The 19,554-nt window shown below is 45.2% G+C and overlaps 1 protein-coding gene across 2 annotated transcripts in view; it reads right to left on the reverse strand.

Annotated features, from left to right (window-relative positions):
* PPP4R3B (protein phosphatase 4 regulatory subunit 3B) overlaps positions 1–16,789 on the reverse strand; it is a 29,262-nt gene extending 12,473 nt beyond the window's left edge. Inside the window, exons 1-6 of one of the 2 annotated variants that reach the window (XM_069954343.1) lie at positions 16,325–16,789; positions 8,717–8,772; positions 8,525–8,623; positions 6,867–7,490; positions 1,894–1,971; positions 1,460–1,576 (exon numbers count right to left, since the gene is read on the reverse strand). In XM_069954343.1, coding sequence (XP_069810444.1) covers positions 1,460–1,576; positions 1,894–1,971; positions 6,867–7,490; positions 8,525–8,623; positions 8,717–8,772; positions 16,325–16,466 — 1,116 coding nt within the window. In that variant the 5' untranslated portion in view covers positions 16,467–16,789. The remainder of the gene's footprint in view (positions 1–1,459; positions 1,577–1,893; positions 1,972–6,866; positions 7,491–8,524; positions 8,624–8,716; positions 8,773–16,324) is intronic. The other variant, XM_069954344.1, reaches the window with a different exon arrangement.
* Between the last annotated feature and the right edge of the window lie 2,765 nt (positions 16,790–19,554).

The raw sequence follows: 19,554 nt of genomic DNA on the forward strand, positions 1-19,554 counted from the left end.
TATTCAGACCTTTTTATCCTTAGTTTACATCGGTACCACTTCAGTCTGGATCAAACTTTTTAATCACATATACACACACACACTTATTTTTTTTTTTTAAACAAACATTTTAAATTTCGGCGTTTGGAATTTTTCTTCATCTACACTGTTCACGGCATGCAATAAATAATGTTCTACCAATAGTTCTGCCAATTACACACGCAACAATATAATGAGTTTATTAGATTGATTTACACCATTTTGAAAAAGGGGAAAAAAGGCAATACAAATTATTGGAGCGTTTTGATTTTTTTTATTCATGACTTTACGCAGTGGCCCTCTACTACACATAGTAACGGGGCCGCCCAGTATAACAGGAAGTCTGCTTCCGATCTCACATTAGATCAGCAGGGCTGCTAGAAGACCTACAGTAACGTCTCAGGGCAGCTTTGGGTTAACAGGAACCTAGATCGTGACATGTTTTGGCTTTGGTTAAAAACGGTATGACCAAGAACCACCACTATGTATGACAGTTGTGTAAAGTCACTTTGCATATTTGAATAATATAGGAGAGATTATGGCATAAGAATTTAGCATCAGGACGATCGTGGTTTTATCAGCTCAAACATCTAACAAACTGAGAAATATGACCATTACTGCTCTACAAATCAAGAAGCTATACTATGCAGAGGCATTGAGGGGCCTAAATACTGTATGGGGGCACAGATGGAGCTCATCTCTGTGCATCAGTATAGTAGACAAGCCCTGATACTATAAGGGGGCACAGAAGGGCCTAACTACTATTTGGAGGCACATATTGGGCATACCTGTTTATATAGGGGGCGCAGAAGGAGCACTGTTACTGTGCTGGTGCTGCCTTAACCACCATTAAAATTATATCTGAAGCTTCCATTAAAGGTAAAGTCTGTCTAAAATTTTTAAGTATTGTAATGCCCTGCCAAAAGTTACACAAATCCCCAATATACACTTATTACTGGAAATGCTTATAATGTGTTTTACCCTGCAGTTACTACTGCATCAAGGCTTCACTTCCTGGATAAAATGGTGATGTCACAACCGGACTCCCAGAGCTGTGCGGGCTGTGGCTGCTGGAGAGGATGATGGCAGGGGGACACTGAGGGACACAGGGCACTGGAGGGACACCGAGCATCCCTCTGCCATCATCCTCTCCAGTAGCCACAGCCCGCACAGCTCTGGGAGTCGGGGCGTGACATCACCACATTTTATCCAGGAAGTGAAGCCTTGATGCAGTAGTAAGTAGAGGGGAAAAAAAGCACTTTATAAGCATTTCCTGTAATAGGTGTATATTGGGGATTTGTATAACTTCTGGGGGGCAATACAATAATTTAATAAAAAATTTCGCCAGACCTCTCCTTTAAGCAAAATAAAGAACCCCTTTGGAAATACCTATATAGCACTGTAAAAAAACAGATGCGTCTTAAGAAATCAGGTTACATACCATGACAATTTCCAAGGCAGGAAGAATTCCTAGATTTGCCAATGTTTTGAAAAATGCATCTCTATTTTGAGGCTGTAATGTCTGTGAAAACGCACAAAATTCCTTAAAAAAATTTACCTGGAGGAAAAAAGAAAAAAAAAAAAAATGTTTATTTCATATGGAGGGAAGAACTATTGTTAAACATGGACTTAAACTAAAATATATAGAGTTCCATGTGCTTTGCAGTTAGACGCCAGTGTTACTGACAGGAAGTCCAGGAAAACGTGTCCTCCTGATCACTACTTTAGTACAGCATCACAAGGCCTCGGCGCCTTCAGGAACCATTGTATACATATTTCCATTAGCCGCTCTAGTTAGAAGCTGCACATGTATGAGGTTTTCCAATGTTCTTATTGCTGTTGAAGAGGTGTGTAGTATCTGGGATTGTCTCTTACCAATTCCCGTCTTTTATCGTCGTCTGTTGCTTCGTCCGTCAACTGTGCAAAAACTTCTGACAAGAACTTTTCGTCTTCCTGTGGTGAACAAATAATGTCAAAACGGTGTAGCCACACATTCCAAGTCACACATAGACAAAGCAATGCAATAAGCTTGGAGGAAAATAATGGTATTCCCAGAAGTCAGAGATAGAGCTTCACTTAGGAATAAGTTTGTTTGCTCATCAGGTCTTTTTAGGACAATTGGATAGTAAGTGAAGGGTTGAATCCTTACTGCCGTCACCTTCTATCCACCAGGGAATAGAGCTGCTCACCTGCTTGAGGTCCTAGCCAGCCTTGATCTAAGAACTGCCTGTATGTAGAAATTCTGGTTACCTACCACTACCCCCTCTGCACGATGCAGATACATCAAGACGAAGCATTTTAGGACTATGGACATGGTATGTGTTAAGACAGACAAGATGATTTGCTATTATACAAAACTAGGGCTGCGGAGGACAAAACAATGCTGCATACTTACCTGCCTCAGCTGCCATATACCAGTCTATGCTGGACGTCCCTTACCTGTGGATGTTGTAAAAACTATGACAGTGGCGGAGAGCAGAAGGCTCGGGAGCCGGCAGCTGTGGCGTGGCGGCACAGTCAAGTATGCAGAACTGTCATGTCCCCTGCAGCAGCACAGATTTATAGTTTGTGCCAGACAACCCCTTTTAGTCCACAATGACACAAGACACTCAGGGCTTTCCCCTCCTTAGTGACCGTAAAATACAGATGTGGGAATAAGCCCTTAAGATCCCAGGGTGAAGTTGGCACTGTATACTGTACAGGCAGGTGTACTAGGTAAGGGAGAATACCCATGACAGTAGCTGGGCAGCCACTTACAGTATTGCTGGCCATAGTCACAACTTCCTAAACCTCTGACAGCCCAGACTGGAAAGGTGTATTGCAATCACATTTAACATTACAATATGCACCTGATCTCAATTAATAGTACAAGGGAATAAGAATCTTTTGTAATCTTATCAGACAAAAATGCTTATTCTTCCTGTTATTAACACCACCCCCCATCCAAATATCCCCAGTAAATACCCCCTCTTACCACCACACTGGGACTCCATGAAATCGAGACTATCGAGACAACCAGTAGCCATTGCAATGTGCCACTTATAGGATATAAGTTGTGCTGCTGCACTGTCCTGAATTTTTAGACCCCATCTGGATAGTATATCAGTGACTATACTGACAATGCAGTGTTGAACAGAAGGCAACTACTGTAGACACTTATCAGGGTATTACTTCAGAGAATGGGGTAAATGTGATTGGTCATCACTCAATGCTAGAAGCAGGGAGAGTTAAAAAAAAAAAAAAAAGGCTGTGTAGACTTAAGAGTTGACATAAGGATTACTGAAGGATCTGCATTTACTATAGATATTTCAGGGGAACCCGAAGTGTGAGGCTGGTGCCTGTAAATAAGGGGTTGGCATGGGTGAGGCAGCAGGAAGTAGCGTGTGCTCAGGCTATTACCTGTATACACGACTGGATCTGCTGTCTGACTGGTAATGGCATGAAGCAGGTTACATAACAGCTGCACAGGGTGACGTCTGCAGGCTTTGTTTGTCACACGTCTTACCTAAGAAAACCTCTCATGTTTCTACACAACAAACCATGTACAGTGGTACCTTGGTTTAAGAGCGTTGTGGTTTAAGAGCTCACAGTTTTTCAAAATTGTGACTTGGTGTAAGAGCATTGCTTTGGTTTAAGAGCTTCCTGTACTGGGTGGGAGGGGGAGTGGCATAGTCTGCATAGCAGGGTTTACAGCACTGGACACTGACCCAGGAAGTCTCCCTCACCTTCCAAATCATAGCAGATCCACTTCAGGCTGGGGCTTACATCAGGGGACAGGACTGTGGAGGTAATCTCTTCATAGCTGTAACCCCTCTCTCCTCGGACAGAGAGTGCTGCATGTATGTGCCCACATCTGCCCTGCTCATTCCTTCATGCTCCCTACAGTCTGTCAGACCTTGTGTTTCCCATCCTCTGCATTACTGTACAGTAACTTATAATATCACATTCTGCTGTTTCTGAATGTTTGTTTCATTAGTTTTTCATGTTATTCAGAATAAATTATTTTTGTGGAACCAATTGTCTGCATTTCTATGATTTCTTATGGCAAGATTTGCTTCGGTTTAAGAGTGGATTTGGATTACAAGCATGGTCTCGGAACAAATTGTGCTTGTAATTCAAGGCACCACTGTATATGATTACTGCAAATTTATGACTATAGCAAAAACAAACAAAAACAATCAAATGGAGCTGTAAAACTCCACTGTGCCCTACATACTGGTATCTGCTGTACTGTCTAATCCCCTCAATCTCAATGAATGAAGCTGTGCTGCAATATTAGACGACCTATGGGCAGGGGTGACACTGGTTTTTGGAAGAAAGCTGCCACATTGTCCTAACCCTGGACCACCCTTAACGTACCCACCTCCGCTGCCTTAAAGTGGCCGGCCCTCTCAAAGCACTCATCAGGTATCCAGACTAGATAAGTGTCTTATCACTGGGGGTCCACTTACTGGGACCTCCAGCAACCTCAAGAATAGATGTCCCAGAGGCTCCATGTTGACTGAGCGGCAGTGCCATCATTGCCAGTGCTACCATTCAATAAGGAACAAAGATTGTGCTCACCTATTGCTGTGAATAAAGGGATGACCATGCAAATACATTACACTCCCCTATTCAAAAAGGGAAAATATGTGTCAGATTGCCGAGCACCCCAGATGGTTGGACCCTCAACAACCACACATTTCTATCCTATCCTATGGATAAATACTTCTGTAAGAGGGCCAATCCCTTCAAACTGACATTAATATGACTGTATAAAGAGGGAATCTGATTCCCTTTATCTCCAGTTAGGAAGCAGAAGACGTTATAGACATATATGCTGGCCGTACCCTGAGATTTAGCTATGAATTACCATATACACACAGTTTGACAACAGTTGTCAGATGTTAATATGATACAAAAGCCAAATCTTCCAGAATGTAACAATACACACAGTCCTTCTGTAATGGTTCGTGCTGCAACGCCCTAAGTGGGTTTTAGTGGTGACAAATGCAACATGGGAAACAACGGCCATAAACATACACTCTGTCTGAGCAATAAGGAAACAGTGAGTATTTTACTCTAATAGCCTAGAATCAATGGAGCCGCGTCATGGAGGGGCAGGGTTTCCTCCCACTGGGGGCGGGTCGGCCCGCCTCCAGTGCTTCACCCCCGACCCGGTAACCATGAATAGAAAAAAAAAAAAAAAAAAAGGACCGCAGCACCAGCTTCCCCGTGCCAGCACCGTTCTTTATTCTTTTATTTTAAAGAGTGTGTACCTTATGGTACATCCTCTTTAAAGGGAACCTGTTAGCGCTTCACCCAGGGCTGAACCCACTGATAAGAGCCCCCCCATACTTACCCCATCCTGCCGGTCCCACCACTGCTCCAGTGATTTCCTTTGAACACTGGATTCATCTCCTCTAATTTGCATATTGGGCGAGAGGATAGCGATTTATCCGTGGCAGGACAGGCAGAAGGGTGTAAGAATTTGGAGGGGGCTGAGGTGGGTTCCACCTCAGGTGCAGAGATAACAGGTTCCCTTTCAAGTATCAATTCACTCACTTGTTAAATCCCCCAATACTCTGGCATCCTTGCTGTGGTGGTCCCTGGCAGTATTTACTTGCCTGGAGCAATGATATGTCATACACCCACAAGACACATGCAGCCAAGCAATTACTACCCACTTTAAAGGGAAACTAAAAGCGGGTTGTAAGAATCTTGGCGAAACATGCTACCAAGGGTTTCTCTCCCTAGCTTGAGCCCCCCCAATAAGTCTATAGTGTTAGTCTCATGCAGCGGAATGTAGAAGGGTCTTTTTGATCACTTTTTTTAAGCCATGTGTAAAGAACAGCAATTCTGCAACTGGGCATTTCCTTTCTTTGCAGTGTTTTCCATACAGAACATAAAGCATTACATTGGGATTTAATAGCACACTGCAATAGTGATGTAAGCTATACTAGTGTATATTACAGAATGTAAGATAAGCCCTAACATGGCAGCTAGATAAGCCATCGGTGGCTACCAGCAACTGGCAGCCATTGACTGCGTTTCTAGGGCATGTTGCCAGGTACCATCTAATAGGTGTGGCACCCAAGGTTATCACCCAGGTGCCACAGTCGCTATTGACTATTGCATCTTAAGTGACACCTGCCAATTGTAGCCAGCATCCACTCAACAGCTCGATTTATACTTCATTATTGTCTACATGCTACACGTATAGAGCATTAATGGGTTAACCTAAAAAACACCACTAGAAACCTGAAAGTGACAATGGCTCCCGATACTTCAAGGTAACACCTACTCCCACAGGTACCGTATATATAATATGCCAACGGGATGTTGCATCTACAGAGAATACACCATTGATGAAATGTCATGGCCTGTACCTTGGACTGATCCAGAGTGAATCAATGAGGAACAACAGATCAACAGAAATGCCTAATGGTGCGTTTACACGGAACGATTATCGTTCAAATTTTCACAATAACGATCGCATTTGAGCGATAATCGGCTCGTGTAAACACACCGAACGATCATTGTGTTGTTCATTGTGAACTTTCAACATGTTCTCAAATCATCGTTGGTCGTTCGCTAAAAGTTCTCAGATCGCTTCGTCTAAACAGTCTTTCAAAGATTCATCCTATGTGTGAGATGGGCTTAAGCGATGTTAAAAACTATCGCAATAAAAAATTTTCTAAACATTCTAACGATTTGTCTAAACGCTGATCGTTTTAAAAAACAAATCAATGCTTGAAAATCGTTAAACGATCGATTGGGCGAATTATTGTACGTGCAAGCCTTGAGTACGAAACTCAAACAACCCACCCCCTTCAAAAAATAAAAGCTATTGCAGGAAAATTACTTACTTGCAGCATGCTGACTATCTCCACTTTGTTGAAGAAAATGAAAGACGTGAGAGTAGAGAGAAAATTGTCTTCAAAGACCGATGGCGTAGGCAAGATGACATCTTGAATGTACTGTACCCTGTACGTTTGGTGAATCTTTTGCCTAAGTTCGGAGTCTGTTATGGGGATTACTTCCTTGAACTTTGCAGTTTTGGTCAAGAATTCCCGGTGTCTCTTTGGCTGGGCCAAGGCTGGGTCATACTCTAAGCACCCCACAACATCCATAATACACTCGTCCGAAAACATCACCTCAAACAGATTTGCTTTATTAAGAAATAAAATTCCTCGGATAATCTCGTATAAATGATGCAAACCTTCGGCGTTATCCATACTCTCGCAGGTTTGGAAGAGCTGCAGCAGTTTCTTTATATAGCCCTCATTCTCCAGGGCCAGGGCTAGCTTCTCTCTACGGATAGGTGATGACAGGACTGAGTTAACAAGGTCAGCGATCTCTTCAAGTTTACCGAGTTCACAAGTAGGAAGATCAATCAAGTTGCTTGTGTCAGGCATCTCCTCAAAGCGTTCCTCTTCGGATTCATCGATGGGGTCTTGGGTGACTTCCACAGAGGGGTCTTTTCCTTGAACCTACAATTTTGGGGGGAGAAGATTAATAATAAAAAGTAAACCCAAGCATGTTAAGCGTTCTTAGATGTAACAAATTATAAGGCACCTGAACATGTGAAAGATTATAACCCTATAATGAGCAGACAGGTTAGCACATGCTGTATGGTGAGGTTATAAGAGCAGACGATATAGCTCATACATCTCTAATAGGGAACGTTCATAAAACCAGATAGTACTTCATAAAACCAGATTGTCCCAGGGTTATTACTTTCCTCTCTGCACACTACTTTTGCTGGGTTAGGCTAAGTTCACACATAGTATGACAGAAACACTGTGTGAACATAGCCTTAACCAAACAAATTACAGAACAGGTTTCTGCCCCTTTCATCCTGAAGCATCAACCAACCCTATGTATAAATCAGAGGCTATAGAGGGTTTTTTAATGGCTCTACTAGTTTTTAACACTCCCTCGTGTATTAGTGTTGAGGGACATTTCAACAGAACCAGGAAAACTTGGTCTTCATTCACTTCTATTGGAGCGCAACAGTCCAACCTGAGTCTCAGATGGCTATGATGCCTTCCTATGGATTTGCCTTTAGGGTGCGTTCACACTTACAGGACCTGCAGCAGATTTGATGGCCCAGAATTGATTTGCTTTGAATCTGGGCCATCAAATCTGCTGCAGATCCTGTATGTGTGAATGCACCATCAGGTACATTCGCTTTAAGTGTTTCTCATGGATAGAACTGCGCTAGTGTGGGGAAGCACGGCGCAGTTCTATTTACAAATCAATAGAGCCGCATCATAGAGGGGCAGGGGTTTCTTTCCACAGAGGGCGGGCTGGCCTGCCTCCAGTGCTTGACCCTGGCCCGGTGTCCATGACTAGAACTGGGAACTGGGCAGCGGATGGGGAAAAAAAAAAAAAAAAAAGGGACTGCAGCACCAGCTTTCTCGTGCCAGCGCCGTTCTATCCACGAGCAATACTTAAAGCAAATGTGCCTTTAGTAAATTGTTATCGGGCTCAAACACGTGTCACAGAAGCAGAAATACATTACCTGACATATCTTCTCCCATATTTCGTCACAGCCGGCCTTTTCTTGAAAGCTGAGAGCCAGGTCATAGTTTTCCGCTTCAGACCAAACTATCAACGTGTCCTAAGCAAAGGCAAGAAAAAAAACCGCCACTTAGCTATAAGCTTCTTTTTTTGAGAGTCCATCTACAACAAGAGATTGGGCCTCAATACACACCTGCTGCTTCTGATATGCCGTATTCGGATTTATCTTAGACTCCAAAAGCAATGAACCTGAGAAGACAGAAGCACGAAGAATAATAAAAAAAAAAAAAAAAAAAAAAACACAACAACCTTTAAAAACACCCTGTTCTAGATTATAATACCAGAGCCGTGAGGTGTTAAATTGCAGTTAACAGTTGTATAAAACATCCTGTTCTTGTAGGGTTTTTATCAGTAGCACGCCCTGCGCCATGTATCTCACCCCGCCCAACATTCATTGTAATAAAGGCTCCTTTCCCACCAATTGAACAGCGGCATCTTTAAAAGGACACCTGTGATCCTCACAAGTCAATATACCCAAGGTATTATACCTTCACACGCAGTGGACTGGTTGCAAAGTCATCTAGGAATAAAAGTTTAATACAACAAAACAGGGCTGTTTCTGCAGTACATGTGCCAGATAAAGGGAACATTCCAAGACAACAAGCTGGGTCTTGTCAATATACTATTAAAGGGGTACTCCTGCAAAAGAAAATTATTTCAAATCAACTGGTGTCAGAAAGTTAGATAGTTGTAAAACAAAAAACTTTTATTTAAAAATCTCAAGTCTCCCAGTATTTATCAGCTGCTGTATGTCCTGCAGGAAGTGGGGTACTCTATCCAGTCTGACACAGTGTTCTCTGCTGCCACCTCTGTCCATGACAGGAACTGGCCAGAGCAGCAGCAAATCCCCTGGAAAACCTCTGGACAGTTCCTAACATGGACTGAGGTGGCAGCAGAGAGCCCCATTTCCCATCTTACTATCTTCATAATACTATCCAGCAGTTATTCTGCCCACTATACTGACACTTGCTGTTCCTTAGAGAAAACCAGTATATAGATAAGAAATCGATTTAAAGGGAAGGACAACAGCTCCCCCCCTTTACATACACACTCCAGGTCACAAAACATGCCCTGCCATAGAAGTGAATAGGATCCACACTAGTCTTTTACTGCTAAGCTATAGGGCTTGCTCTAAAGCCCATCTCTAAATGAAGCACAGGGAAAACTGCTTCCCCATAATAAAGTCATAAAAAAAATCAAAAAAAAATCTCTCCTTTGACAGATAGAAGGGATAGAAGAACTGGACATGTTGGATTACAACTTTCAGTCCCTTTATTATGGAGGAGATAAGCCATCACCGGAGCTGTCTGATAGCTGCTTAGCCCCCTCTTTCTATGCAGAACACATGAACATGCGGCTAAACCAAGCTTTCTTCTGTATGGGGGGCTCGGAAGAGAGAGCTGAACGAATATTTGGTTGCCAGCTACTGGGAGTGTATGGACAGCTTTAGGACAGATTCTGAACGTGCATCTGGCAATAAGGATTCGACCAGATTCACATGTCTGTTATGTACGGATGGTAGTCCGAAAGCTTGTTCTATATTGCGGATGAAACTACAGGAAACTCTGCATTATAACTCAATGATACAGTGAACTTCCAAAGAGCTAGAGAGTATGCTGCCGAACTGACTCGGCTGTGTCAGTACTATAGCGGAGTGTTTAACTGTTCTGCAGATCAACGTATCATAATAAATTACCATGAGGGGAGTCCCATAGTTCCGTCCCCCATATACAATGAGCTTATAGACCGCTTATTATCCGTATATCACATCATGGACGTGAGAATCTGGTCTTCGAGGGAACAGAAAAATTTGCAAACAATAGAAAACACAAAAATAAAGACTATTGCAAATACGGCCACACATCTGCCCGAGATGAGGGGTGGACTCTTCACTGTAGGGTTTGGAAACCAGTCTACGGGGGGTGACAGGCTCCCGACCCCCCGCTACAGCCCCCTATACTCACCTGATCCCGCTTCTGGATCCGGTCGGGTCACAGAGATATCAGCCGCTGCAGCCCGGCACGCGCGCTGAGAGATGAGTCCAACGCTCATAGAGAATGACGGAGCGCTGGACTCTCCTGTCATTCTCTATGAGCGTTGGACTCATCTCTCAGCGCGCGCGCCAGGTTGCAGCGGCTGATATCTCCGTGACCCGACCGGATCCAGAAGCGGGACCTGGCGGGATCAGGTGAGTATAGGGGGCTGTAGCGGGGGGTCGGGAGCCTGTCACCCCGGCACGGGGGGTGACAGGTTCCCTTTAACAGCCTGAATTTTTTCTCTTCTCAAAATGGAAGGTGGCAGCTGCCAAACTATAGGTGCCTTTACTACTTGGTCAGCTCTTTCTAGGCTTACATATAAGCATGGGCCTCCCCTAAATAAGAAGCTGCACAATAAAATGGTTGGCCGGGCATAAAGTGGTTTTACATCAAATCTGCTGTAAATAAAGTCACTTTTTTGCAGCTAATATGTATATTGTTGTATGTTTGCTGCTGTACCATAATACAGAATCCCACTGAAGCACATTCAAAACAAAGACACAAAAACAGAAAAAAAAAATGTACAAAAAGTTTTTCTCTCCTGTACCTAGAATATGTATATCACTTTACCAGGGCTGCAAACTTTAAAGGGGACTTGTCACAAGGTCACTTCATCTGATCAGCGTGCAGCTGCCAAGTCAGAACTGTGCAAGAGCCTTTTTGGATCAGAATGGGGCTCGTGCATGGAACCGACCGGAGGTGGTCGTATCCATAATTAGCCGAACTTCAGGTAAAGACATCATGACAGGTCACCTTTAAACTGTGTCTGATCGTGCAGTCACACTTGCTGCCATCTGTTCACCTACTGAATGTACTGGGACAGACTGTACATGGCTGAGGCTGCTGCCACCATGGAGGCACACAACAGTGGAGAAGTGTACACACACGTGAGTAAATACAGTAAAGACTGATGACAAAGTATTAGCTGGTCTTCTCACTACAGACTGGTAAAGTGCAGTAAGTTGCACCTTTATACAGAGTGATCACCATAAAACGAAGCAAATGTAAATATTTCACAACCTATGACTATAAATTAGTTATATTGTAATCGGCCCAATCTAAAGCAGTAATAGCAGCCGGCAGTGGAACTGAAGGGATTTTACGGGAAAAACAGACTGAGGAGCTTCCAAGAGGACGGGTCATCGGCCACTGATCATTGGGCGCAGGTCAGATGCACAGTGGTCACACTACATCGGGAATGGACACACTGCTTCCACCCCCTATAACAGTAGTGTGACCGAATAGCTGTGAATTGCTCAACTGTATTGTGCTTGAAAACCCCTTTAAGGCTTCATTCACACTGTGCTTAGTGTACAGCATTACCATGCAAGAACATGTTCCAATAAAGGAAAGTGATGTCTATGACTAGGCAGGAAAGCTCCTGATGTCTCATGATTTGAAAGAAAATGCACCATAGAGGCGTCAGCCTGCATTGTGCCAGTCTGCTGTCCTCTACTAGAAATGTATGACTAAATAGCCAACTGGGTGCAAATCCCTATACTGATCACTGGGTAATTACTATCAGCCCCTGTTGTAGGACCTTAAAAAGGTTGTCCAGCGAAAATCTTTTCTTTCAAATCAACTGATTAAAAAGTTATATAGATTTTTAATTTACTTCTATGAAAAAATCTCAAGTCTTATCATATGTATTAGCTGCTGTATGTCCTGCAGGAAATAATGTTTTATTTTCAGTCTGACACAATGCTCTCTGCTGCCATCTCTGGCAGAGACAGGAACTCTGTCTCGGTTTTCTATGAATCCCCATAGAAAACCTCTTCTGCTCTGCACAGTTCCTGTCTCGACCAGAGATGTCAGCAGAGAGCACTGTGTCAGACTGAAAATAACATTTCCTGCAGGATATACAGTAGCTGATAAGTATGGGAAGACTTGAGATTTTTTTTAATAGAAGTAAACTACAAATATATATAACTTTCTGACACCAGTTGATTTTAAAGAAATTTTTGCTTGACAACCTCTTTAAATAGCCGCGCTACACTGACCAGCAGCAAGGATTTCCCTACTGAGGTTTATTAGGAAAAGGATGTAAACACTCCCTTAGGGCATACAGAGATGGCTAAGTGACACCACCACTCTACTCTATGGAGAGGATGAGCAGAGGCCGGTGATATTCACCAGTGTTTTTAGACATGGGTCCAGTACAGCAGAACTAAAGAAAGCTTTGACGATCCTATACACTATACAAATAGCAAAATCTACAGATTCAGAATTTCACAGAATACTAAGACCCTCTGTAAAATCAGGACATCCCGGCAGCTTGTATGTGGCTTCCAGTCTGCTCCGCGTGGCCCCTGAGGGGTACAGGATTTTGACGGCTGTAAATTATAAGTTTGGTTCCCTTGTCAGGATCTAGTAGTAGAAAAGACTGGTAATACTTGACTGACAAGATGAGGATACGTTCATGGAGCAGTTCACCATACAAAGGATCCATTTATGTCATCAAAATGCATCCGGAGCCAAACACACTGGAGATCTGTACAGTATATATGTATATGGGTCTGAGCACAAAGCAGACACTGTACAGAAGCATGACAATCCCCACTCACATGCACAGCAGCACGCATGGAGCATGTTCTCTGCTCTGAGTCACATATAACCAGCAGAAGACAATACGACAGCGGCGGGTGCATTGGGACGGTTGGTTGGGGGAGTGTAATACTCATGTATAGGCAGCTTCTCTCATAGAAACGATATGAAGGGGTGTTTGCACAACGGCTCCCTACTGAAAAACATTAAAAATGGATGCTGCAATCTTCCCCTCTGTAGCCCCCATCCTCACAGTCGTCACTGATCTGTACATTGTTGGGGGTCTGGGCAGATGGATTCCTCCTATGATGACACATACTAGATTTATAGAAGACTCCATAAGTGTTAAACAAAGGACCCCCCTTCCCTTTAAAAGGTAAGGGACGGCCAGAAACTAATCTAAAGTTTTGTTCAATATCAGAATTTTACATGGATGTATTCAGCAGCCACCTCCTTGGTGCCGCTATGGTACATCTGCTTTTTGCTGTAACGATCTATGTGACTAATGATGTGGATGTCAGACTGGTCAATTAGGGCATGTTCACACTGAGCAAATATGGCGGAATTCCGCCGTGCTCATTGTGCCGCTGTGAGTGAATGAGGGGGTGCACGCTCCTCCGCCGCTCTTTGCTCGGAGTAGTGACATGTCACTTTGAGTGGAGAGCAGCGGCTGCAGAGGAGCGTGCTCTCCCATTGACTATGGACTATGCTATGGGACACAGACAGTGTGAACATACCCACAGTAGTTACCATTGCACCCTATGCTACTAGTGGAAAAAAAAGCAAGCTAGGCCCGCTTTAGACATCCCTGTCTTACAGTTAAAGGGGTACTCCAGCAAAAGGTTGTTTTTTTTTCCCCCTTTCAAATCAACTGGTGTCAGAAAGTTATAGAGATTTGTAATTTACGTCTATTTTATCTCAAAAGGCTTTCAGTACTTATCAGCTGCTGTATGTCCTGCAAGAAGTGGTGTATTCTTTCTAGTCTGACAGAGTGCTTTCTGCTGCCACCTCTGTCCATGTCAAGAACTATCCAGAGCAGAAGCAAAACCCCATAAAATACCTCTCCAGACCGGAAAGAATGCCTCTTCCTGCAGGACATACAGCAGCTGATTTGTACTGAAAATTCAGATTTTTTTTTAAACATAAGTAAATTACTGTACAAGTCTCTAGTACCAGTAGACTTGCAAGAATTTTTTTATAGAGTTTGCTGGAGTACCCCTTTAATACATAGGCTGGGATGGGGAACATGTGCACTACACTAAAGTCATTGTTATCTTTGTCTTAGGCCTCATTCACAGATTTTTGTGAGCTGCAAAACCTTTCGCTATTTTTTTTTTCTCTGTGATCCATGGAAAGTCATTCGCATCTGTAAAATGTGAATAGTGCTAGTCTGCATAGGTTTGATCCGTGTTTTCAGAGGACGTCACTGATGCGACATCCATAAAAGACATGGATCCTATAGACTTCTATTGGTAATCCGTCCCGCAATCACAATCTGCACTAGGACATGTCTTTTTATGGAACAGATTACAGATCAAAATTAACATGGATTGTGTGAATAGTCCAATATAAATCAACGTGCTCTAAGTTGAACCGTGATTACAGACAACTTTAGGAGGATCATGATACTACACCAAGTATTGCTACTGAAGTCCAAATCTTAGTATTGTGACAACTTGTAATGGGAGCTGTAGTTTTGCTGCCACAGAATTAGATCAAAAGACTCAAAGCTACAACTCCATATATGTTCCATCACGACGGCTGTTGTAACTTTGCAGCAGTAAGGCATTACTGCTTTACAGTAATCTAATTCAGGTGTGATTAAATCACCTGTACATGGCAGCGGTCAGGATCCGTCCACATCTATAGAACAGCTTCCATTTTTTTTACAATGTGCTTAATCTGGCCAAAATTCTGGTAACGCTAACTAACAATATACGGGGCGTAAGTATAAGGGGCCCCAGAGAAAATGGCAGCCATTGTATTACCCCATGGGGCACAGGTATAGTGGACCCTGAGAGAATGGCAGCCATTGTATTACAGGTATAAAGGACCCATAGGGATTGTCAGCCATTGTATTACAGGTATAGGGGGACCCATAGGGATTGTCAGCCATTGTATTACAGGTATAGGGGGACCCATAGAGATTGTCAGCCATTGTATTACAGGTATAGGGGGACCCATAGAGATTGGCAGCCATTGTATTACAGGTATAGGGGGACCCATAGAGATTGGCAGCCATTGTATTACAGGTATAGGGGGACCCAGAGAGAATGGCAGCCATTGTATTACAGGTATAGGGGGACCCATAGAGATTGGCAGCCATTGTATTACAGGTATAGGGGACCCATAGAGATTGGCAGCCATTGTATTACAGGTATAGGGGGACCCATAGAGATTGGCAGCCATTGTATTACAGGTATAGGGGGACCCATAGAGATTGGCAGCCATTGTATTACAGGTATAGGGGGACCCATAGAGATTGGCAGCCATTGTATTACAGGTATAGGGGGACCCATAGAGATTGGCAGCCATTGTATTACAGGTATAGGGGGACCCATAGAGATTGGCAGCCATTGTATTACAGGTATAGGGGGACCCATAGAGATTGGCAGCCATTGTATTACAGGTATAGGGGACCCATAGAGATTGGCAGCCATTGTATTACAGGTATAGGGGGACCCATAGAGATTGGCAGCCATTGTATTACAGGTATAGGGGGACCCATAGAGATTGGCAGCCATTGTATTACAGGTATAGGGGACCCATAGAGATTGGCAGCCATTGTATTACAGGTATAGGGGACCCATAGAGGTTGGCAGCCATTGTATTACAGGTATAGGGGACCCATAGAGGTTGGCAGCCATTGTATTACAGGTATAGGGGACCCATAGAGGTTGGCAGCCATTGTATTACAGGTATAGGGGGACCCATAGAGGTTGGCAGCCATTGTATTACAGGTATAGGGGGACCCATAGAGATTGGCAGCCATTGTATTACCCCATGGGGCACAGACTTCCTGTCAGCCCACAATTCCTGCAGCTATATGTAGTAGTGACTGGAGAGCCCCGGACCCAGCATACATATATAGCACACAGCGCTGTAGAGCCTGCACAGTGCTGGGCCTTGTAGTTCTCCACACGTGCCCCCCCATCTCTCACCGTCAGCCTCGGCTCGCACCAGCAGGGACATCCCCTTGAGCCGGTCCACATAGGTGGAGGACACATGGCCGGTGCCCCGGTCGTCCCACTGTCGCTCCTCGTTCAGGGTGTAGACCTTCACCCTCCGCCTGGTGTCGGACATGGCTCCGCCGCTCGTCGTGCTCACCACCGCCGCTCTCGTCACGCACTGCCCCCGCCGCGGCTCATCGTTCGCCGGTCGCCTCAGGGACTGAAGTCTGGCGCCGTCCGCAGGGGAAGCCTCGGCCCGCGGGTTTCCTCCGTCCCCGCTCCGGTCGCTGTCACCGTCCTCCTCCCGCCAGCGGCGATCCCACCACCTCCTCCGCCTGCTCGGTTTTTACTGGGAGATCACACGGCCGCCATCTTGTAACCCGATTCTCTCCTTTCTCTTCCTCCAACGATAAATGAAACAGGTTGCCCCGGCTAGTTCGGCAGGGGCTACGGTGCCTTTCCAGGGACAAAAAACCCTCTGAAGACTTCCACAAAACACAGCTGTCCAGCAGATGGCGCTGGTCATATAGAGGCTACCGTGCCCTTGCAGGGTCAAAAGACTGCAGCGAAACGGTGTCATCCAACAGGGCGGTGGAGGTCAATGGCGGACATATTTAATGTGGGCAAAGCAATACCTCTATACACATCCCGCATTTGTAATGTAACTGGAGTAAGTGGGACTGCGGTTACATTATACGGCTTATAGAATGGAAAGAGCCGCCAACACCGGATACAATGCGACACTATTGCGGCTACACCTAGAACGCATAGCTACACTTGAGGTGTCGCTTATGGTAAGATAACCAGGAAGAAAGATGGCCGCGGGCTCCTCACCGCTTGCGCTCTGTCGCCACCTATAGGTTACTGATCACATGACATGGGCTTTAAATGGAACGAGTAAATAAATGGACAAGATTTATCTTTATGACCCCAGGGAAACGGCAGGAAAACAAACAATCCTTCCAGCCAATCAGAGGCAGCCGATGGCATCGCGCGCCAGGCCCCGCCCACTGTCAGCGCGCGGCTGATTCTAGATCACAGCCATAACCTCCCTGCAGGAAAGCACGGCGCAGTGTGCGACACATGTCCCCGGCGTCATCCGGGCACCACACCGGACCTCAGGTCTGCACCGCATACAGGGCGGCTGAGGAAATCCTGGGGGAAAACACTGCTAATTCTGGCCTTACACGCACACCGTATACGCAGCAGATTTGTGTTCAGTTATTTAGATCTAATCTGCTGCGTATCGCAGCAGAAAATACGCTGCGATACAGTGTGTGTGTTTGTACCCTAAGGCTATGTGCACACTGAGGAAAAGGCAAGGAATTCAGCTTGAAATTCCTCCCGTAAAAAATGTGCAGAGCAAAGTCCCATTGTGATCAATGGGTTTTCTGCTCTGTTGTTCACACTGCAGAATTTCCGAGCAGAATTTTCTGCTGTAGATCTGCTAGAGGAATCCTATAGAAGTCAATGGGGCTTAAATTCTGCTTGAATTCTGCCTGAAAACTTTCAGCTACAATTCCTCGAGAATTGCTCAGTGTGCACATAGCCTTATGGTGCGTTCACACCTACAGGATCTGCAGCTGATTTTCTGCAGCAGATTTCATTTAAATAACTGAACACAGCATCAAATCTGCTGCAGATCCTGTAGGTGTGAACGCACCCTTAGGCTACAAACCCACTTGGCGGGTTTGCAGCGAGTCTCCTTGCTGCGTTTTTGCAGCGAGACTCGCTGCAGATCCCAGCCCTATACTTTCATTAGCAGAGAAACTCGCAGCATGGATGTACATCCCTGCTGCGATTTTGTCTGCAGCCCGCCCTATTAACCCCCCGGCCGCCGGACATTATACATTACCGGGTCCCCGTTCCTGCTTGCTTCGGGGCTCCCGGTGTCTTCACGGCCCACCCGGCCAATCAGTGCGCTGCGGCGGGGCAGCGCACTGATTGGCCGGGCGGAACGTGTCGGGAGCTGCCGAAGCAAGCAGGAGCGGGGACCTGGTAATGTATATCCTGCAGCTCCGATTGCCCCCGGCCGCATGATCGCCCCCTGCACCCCCCGGCCGCACGATCGCCCCCTGCACCCCCCGGCCGCACGATCGCCCCCCGCACCCCCCGGCCGCACGATCGCCCCCCGATCATGCGGCAGGGGGTGCGGGGGGGGGGCGATCGTGCGGCCGGGGGGGGGGGGGGCGATCATGCAGCCGGAGGGTGCGGGGGGCGATCATGCGGACGGGGGCGATCGGGGCTGCAGGGGGGGCGGGCAGGATATACATTACCAGGTCCCCCTGCCCTGCCGCAGCGCACTGATTGGCTGGGCGGGCCGTGAAGACGCCGTGAAGCAAGCAGGAACGGGGACCCGGTAATGTATAATGTCCGGCGGCTAGGGGGTTAATGGGGAGGGCTGCAGACAAAATCGCAGCAGGGATGTACATCCCTGCTGCGAGTTTCTCTGCTAATGAAAGTATAGGGCCAGGATCTGCAGCGAGTCTCGCTGCAAAAACACAGCAAGGAGACTCGCTGCAGATCCGGCAAGTGGGTTTGTACCCTTAAAGTGATAGTGTCACCCCCTTACTGTCTTTGCATAAAGGTATATATATATATATATATATATATATATATATATATATATATATATATATATGTTTGGGAATCCTCCTGATACACTTTGTATCTATGCCCATAGCCTTCAGCTTTGTATGATGGGAGTTGTAGTTTTTGTAAGGACCTGTGATATACCCTATAACTGATCCATTATGATTGGAAGCCATGATCCTATTCTCAGCACAGCCTAAGGGTCAGTTTACACGGAGCAACAATTCGCCCAATCGATCGTTTAACGATTTGGTTTTTATAACGATCAGTGTTTGGACTAATAAATCGTTAGGAAAATCGTTATTGCAATCGTTTTTAAGATCGCTTAATCCCATCTCACACATAGGGTGAATCTTTGAAAGACACACCCTTTACACGAAGCGATCTGTGAATTTTTAGCGAAGGACCAACGATGATTTGAGAACATGTTGAAAGATCACAATGAACGATTTCTCGATCGTTGCTTGTTTGCGGTGTTTACACGAGCCGATTATCGATTAAATGCAATCGTTATTTAGCGAAAATTCGAACGATAATCATTCCGTGTAAACGCACCATTATAGTGTACACTATAGTAACAGATGACAGTAAAGGGGCCCAGCGCTCACCAAGACAAGGCTACCTAATCT

Source organism: Dendropsophus ebraccatus, chromosome 15 (genome assembly GCF_027789765.1).
Source record: "Dendropsophus ebraccatus isolate aDenEbr1 chromosome 15, aDenEbr1.pat, whole genome shotgun sequence".
Lineage (NCBI taxonomy): Eukaryota > Metazoa > Chordata > Amphibia > Anura > Hylidae > Dendropsophus > Dendropsophus ebraccatus.